Source organism: Melopsittacus undulatus, chromosome 5 (genome assembly GCF_012275295.1).
Source record: "Melopsittacus undulatus isolate bMelUnd1 chromosome 5, bMelUnd1.mat.Z, whole genome shotgun sequence".
Lineage (NCBI taxonomy): Eukaryota > Metazoa > Chordata > Aves > Psittaciformes > Psittaculidae > Melopsittacus > Melopsittacus undulatus.
In genome coordinates, this window is record NC_047531.1 from 3,988,508 (window position 1) to 3,994,507 (window position 6,000).

A 6,000-nucleotide genomic window follows, 5' to 3' on the forward strand; every position below is an offset into this window, starting at 1 on the left:
AAAATTCAGGGTGGGTATGAGCAGGTGGGATGAATGGGGTCCTGCACCTAACCCCACACATGTCCTCTCAGCTCTTGTACAGCGATATAACACCCAGAATAACATGGTGGGGGGGTCTATTGCACAGCCTGAGGGATCCTCGCTGGCTATAATCAACCTCCATCAGTCCCCACTGCCTGAACCCCAAAGCACCCCAGAACTCATGTCAACAGGTTTAGGTCTTTCAGAGGGTGCAGATGGGAAGAGAAAATGCATGATTTATAGGGCAAATAATAACCCAAGCACAACCCCAGCCTCCCTGCAAGTGCTGAGAGCAGATATTTCCAGCCAGTCTCCCATCAATGACAACATGAATGATCACCATCCTCCTCCTCATAAGCCTTTAAAGCAACTCTTGGGAATTAAATCAGTGTCTTGCATGGTTCCAGCTCCTTTCATCCCAGGCTCTTCAAGTGCTTTACAAACAATTCTTTAATTAACCCTTCTAAACAGACCCCCGGGTATGGTTACTGTGTCTGCATCACCACTGGGGAAAATCAAAGCACTGCACTGCTAAAACAGCTCACAGAAAGGTTGCAAAAGCCTTATCGAAGTTCCTCCAGCAGCAAATCCATAAGGAGATATGCTCTGCTTCGATGCTGATTTAAAAACCCTCTGGTTAACAATGGTTTTTCTCCTCCTGCAGGCATGGCCCCAATTGCCCTTCCCTGCCCGTGTCAAGATTAGTATTCAGTGGATAAAATGGGGTTTAAAATGCACATCTTTGACAGCTCCTCTTGGACAAACACAACTCCAGTACCCAGGAGCCAGCACAGCTTTAGGAATGAAAAGTAGTGTTTTGGCAACAAGGATTTAAACCCCATCAATCTGTTTGCTTTGAGCTGGGCAAAGGGTTGAGCTCTGGTTAAAGCCCCATCCTGCCTTTTCCTGCCCCCAGGACGGGTTGGAGCTGTGGCTCTTTTTAATCCCCTGCGAATAAAAGCTATCCTTTTTCTCTTCCTGATGCAATTTGGCCAAAATACCCCGTGTGGGATAGAAGATGATATATGGAGAAGGAATAAATAGAATCAAACCTCCTGTGAACACGCTGTAATGGATGAATTTAGAGATGTTATTCGCTCAATGTCCTGTTTGCTGCCTCTTGTACACATTGGCTGTGACTTCTTTGAGCCTGATTTCATTCTGATTCACACAGGGAAATGAAGGGAGAACCTCTGCAGGTACAAACCTGGGAGCTGGTGTTTGTAGTGAAGTAGCTGTACCCAAAAGACCTGCTTTTAAGAACTTCAGCAACCTTGCACTGAGGCTGCTCTGCTGTTACCTTCTTCCCCATGACACTCAAACCCATGCTCCGAGTCCCAGCTCCCTGCTCACGCACCCATTTCACATCCAGATCATGAGGACTCCATCCCAATTACTATTAAGACACCCAAAATCTTACAGTTTCACTTGCAAACCCAGTTTCTTTCCATTTTAGCAGGTGAATTTTAGGCTTTGAGCAGCTCAGATGACTACAGCAGATACCAGCCCTATAGTTAAACACTGCTGGACTCCAACCCCCACCACCGAGCAAAGAGGGGTGCCTATTTTGGGTCTCTAAGGAAGAAAACCCTGTTGCCAATAGCCAGGGAGCAAAAAAGCACCTCTAAGGAGCTTGTTTTGAAACCTCAGAGCAGCAACACATGGCAGAAAATACTGTTTCAAAGGATTTAATACATTAATTTCCATGAAAGATGTAATAGGATCATTGGAGAGTGCTACAGAAGCAAGTCCCACAGCCACCCTCCTGCTTACAGCCTGTTTTGTACCAATTCCAGCCTATTTTGAAGGACAAAACCATCTGAGAAGGCAAAGTCAGCTAAACTCAGCTACATTTTGGCCAGCACATGAAAACTTGCATTAACAGCCCCTACTTTATGCCAACACTAATGAGGCTGAGGCTTCCTAAGTTTTAATACGAACAGAAACCTTCTCTTTTAAAGCCCAAGTTGACATCAGGGAGAGATGGGCACTTCCCACCTGCTCTTCCACCAAGCCCTGGTGTTGGGAGGAGCAGGAACAAACCAGACAGGCAGTGATTCTATTCTACTGTACTATATTCTATTCTAACACATTATATTTTCCCCATTCTATACAATCCTATTCTGTTCCATCCCATTCTATTCCATTCTATTCTGTTCCATTCCATCATATTCTGTTCCATCCCATCCTATCCCACCCTATCCTGTTCCATCCTACTTTATTTCATCTTATTCTATCTCATTCCATTTTACTCCATCCTATTTCACTCCATAGAATCATAGATCCTATTTTACTCCACCTTATTTTATTCTATCCTATTTTATTCCCTATTTCCCCCCTCCCTCATCTTCCCTGAATATAGAAAAGAAATACCCTTCTCCTCCCTACCTTTATTCACTTTGGGAACAATCCCTGCATTCCCTTTCCCCACTCCTTTTTGGCACAGTTTATGGTAACCAACGAAACACCCCACCAAAGAACAAGACACTTATCACCTGCAGCTCCCTTAACCCCAGCACCATCACAGGACCCCACACACTGCTTCCAGTGCCATTCCCAACATCCCCGGTGTGATGCATCCCGCACGGGTCCCCATCCACCCCACACCGAAGGGTCTCCGGGAGTTTATCCTTTTCCCATCTCCACCATCAACTTCCATTAGGGAATTGCTGTTTCCCACCAGCTTTCCCCCCCCTTTTCCCACGCTAGCAGGGGTGAGAGCTCACATTCAATACACGCAGCACTTGGCACACCGGACCACACAAAAGGGGACGCACCAAACCCAACCAAAGATCCCCCTCCTTGCCCCATAGGACCCCAAAAGATGAGTGTGAAGCTCCGCACTTTGCACATCAACCTCCCAACAGCCCAAATCCCTGCCCTGGGGGCTTTGTGAAGCCCGAGGAAGGAGAGAGACAAGCGGCGTGTTTAGGTCTCACCGCTGCATAAAGAACCAAGCACTGCGGCTCTGGAGCCTCAAGTTGAGCTGCTGCGGACGGTTCGATGTGCTTAGTTTGTAAATAAGCAGGTAAATAAGCCCCGGTTCACAAAGCGGGTGTGTATGAAGTGTCTTTTCCCCCTTCCCACCCTATTTACTCCCAACTAACGAGTAGTAAAGTAGGGAAAGAGGGGAAAGCGAAGGGGTGAGGGATGCTGGGGGGGTCCGAGCGGCACTTACCGAGCAGCAGCAGCGGCAGCAGCAGCGGTGCCCGCATCGTGCTTCGGTGCCGTCCCCACCGCGGCTCCCGGCTCAATCCCGATGGGGCGGGCGGGCTCTGCCCTCCCCCGGCCCCGGTCCCCCCCTCCCTTCGCCTTCTCCGGCTGTCGGGGGAGGGACAACGCGGCCCCGGCCCGCCCCATCCTCCGCCCCTCGGGAGAAGGGGGAGATGGAGGAAGGGTGAGAGGTTGGGGGGGCACCAAAGGGAACCCGCATCCCTCATAGGATTTGGGGTTCTCAAGTGTATGGGGAGGATGTGGGGGTTTCACTGGGATGGGGGTTTGAGAGGGTTCGGGGGTTTCGTTGGGACGGGGACTTGAAGGGGGATTTGGGGTACTTATTTGCAAGGGGGGATTTAGAGGCTTTGTTGGGATGGGGCCTGGGTTTTCTAGGGTTTTCATCAGGGTAGGAGGTTTGGAAGGATTTGGGGAGTTTTGTTGGGATGTGCGATTTGGGGGGGATTTGGGATGCTCCTTGGGGTGGGGATTTAGGGGAGATTTGGGGTTCTTAACTGTGTGTGGGGACTTGGGATGCTCATCAGGATGGGGATTTGGAGGGTGGGGGTTCTCAACTGCAGGGGGGATCTGGGGGTTTAACCAGGGTAGGAGGTTTGGGTCTTTTTGGGGTGGATGTGGGATTCTCCCATGGAATTCCTCCCATGGAATGGGATCCTGGATTTGGGGATTTCGTTGGGGTTGGATTTTGACTGGGCTGAGGGTTTGGGGCAGTTGGAATTCCCACCTGCATTTGTGGGGGATTTGGGGTTTCAAACAGAGCTGGGACTTGAGAGGGATTGGGACTTACCATCTAGATGGGGGGTTCTGAGCTGACTGTGGATTCCCACCCACACAGGTAAGGATATGGGATTTTCATCTGGATGAGGACTTGGGGATCAGCTTGGGATTCCCACTGGCATAGAGGACATTTGGGATTTTTATCAGGATGGACATTTGGGGGTGGATTTGGGATTTTCAGCTGGGTTTGATTTGCAATTCTCACCCTGCCTTTAAATACAATTTAAATAAATTAATGTGCATTTGCATAAGATGTTTTCTAGGAAAAGTTTGGGAATGTCTCGAAGGAAACCACATGTCCAAAGGAATAAGGACAAGATTATCCTCAAATCATGGCGTTCTCTGTGGCAAGACAGAAGGATGCTGGAAGTTCTTTATGTGTCTTCAGGTAAGGAGCACTCACTGCAGCCAGGAGGGGACTAAAGCTCCGGGCTTTGCATTGGATCCTCCTCCTTACACCAGCAAACCCATGAACCAGCATGGCCCCAGGGGTGGTAAAATCACCCTTCACCCCAAAAGGGACTGTTCAAAGGTGGTTTTCTTGATGCCTTCAGGTAAATATAGGCTGACTTCTTGTTGCAAGGTCACCCAGAGGAGACCTGATAGGAAGCGTGGGTTAACTCACTCAGCCCTTGTTTTGAGTGTTGTCCCCACTAAAGGCTTCGTGTCCTGGTTTTAGCTTCTGGGTCAGCACAATGAGACTCTTCGTGTCCCTCAGCCCAGCTTCACCTCCCCTTGCAATGACTCTGCATTACATTAAAAGCCATGAAACTCGAGTGCAATGAATGAATGTGTTGGTGCACATTAATCTTGCCAGCATCAGAGAGGCAGTTCTTTCTATCCCCATGCAATGTTCTTAATAACAGATCACATTCCCCCCCACACACACCTACATGCACACACTTTCTCCCAATCAGCATATTTCAGTGTTAAGTGCCAAGTCAAGACAGCCTAGGGAAAAACCTGAGCTGCATCAGTACAACTGTGTCCCTGGGATGGAGCAAAGGGAAGTGATGCTCTGTTTATTGCACCAGTGCTCATAATACACTGCAAAAACAGCCCATGGCACGTTGCTATGGGGTAACAATGAATGGGAAACTGGGGCTCCCTGAGGTGTGTTGGGTCTTCATGTTGAGAGTGCTGTGGGAAGGACAGGAGCAGAGCTCCCTTGGCAGCAACTAAGACACATCTATGGGAAACAGAATGGCCTGAAATCCACTTAAATATCAGGCTGACTTCAATGGCTTTTGGTTTTATGCTGCAATGATTGGGCTGAGAGTTAGGAGGAGAAGACATTTCATCTGGCTGGTCCCATCAGCGGTGCTGGTCCTCTTACCTTGTGCAGGGAAGAGGGAATCTGAGCATTTGATGCTTGAAGTCTTTTTAGATCGTTGGTCTGGGCTGTAGGTTTCCTCTTGAGTTATCACAACAGGCACCCTGCCACTTACACAGGGATTTTTGTCAGTTCTCAGCAGGGATGCTCTCAGCATGTTTGTTGGACCTCTTTTTGCCTTAAGATACAAGCAGGAGAGCACAGCCACCACCGGGGAGGGAGGATGCTGTGCAGAAAGCTTCCTTTGAGGGCTCTGTGGTTATCATTGGATACTGGAATCATAATGGGTCTGCCATCTGTGCTGGGTATTGCTTCTCACTCAGCAGGGCTGTGTCCTGAGGGTCTCCAGCCTCCTTTCTGACTGCAGCTCCTCTCTTTGTGCAAGCCTTGGCTGCTGGCAATTGCCATAGTGGTTACAGCAGCACAAAATCCACTTCCTGGGAACACCAGTTCATCCAGAAACATGGTGATGATCTTAAGAGTCACAGACTGGGTTGTGTTGGAAGGGACCTTAAAGCTCATCCAGCTCCAACCCCTGCCATGGGCAGGGACCCCTTCCACTGGAGCATCTTGCTCCAAGCCCCTGTATCCAACCTGGCCTTGAGCACTGCCAGGGATGGGGCAGCCTGGTTGAT

General features: G+C 49.3%; 1 protein-coding gene across 4 annotated transcripts in view; it reads right to left on the reverse strand.

Moving 5' to 3' along the window:
- Positions 1–3,274, reverse strand: part of PODXL (podocalyxin like) — a 45,555-nt gene extending 42,281 nt beyond the window's left edge. For all 4 annotated transcript variants that reach the window (XM_034063120.1, XM_034063119.1, XM_034063118.1 and 1 more), the window contains exon 1: positions 3,200–3,274. In XM_034063120.1, the coding sequence (XP_033919011.1) occupies positions 3,200–3,236 (37 nt within the window). In that variant the 5' untranslated portion in view covers positions 3,237–3,274. The remainder of the gene's footprint in view (positions 1–3,199) is intronic.
- Between the last annotated feature and the right edge of the window lie 2,726 nt (positions 3,275–6,000).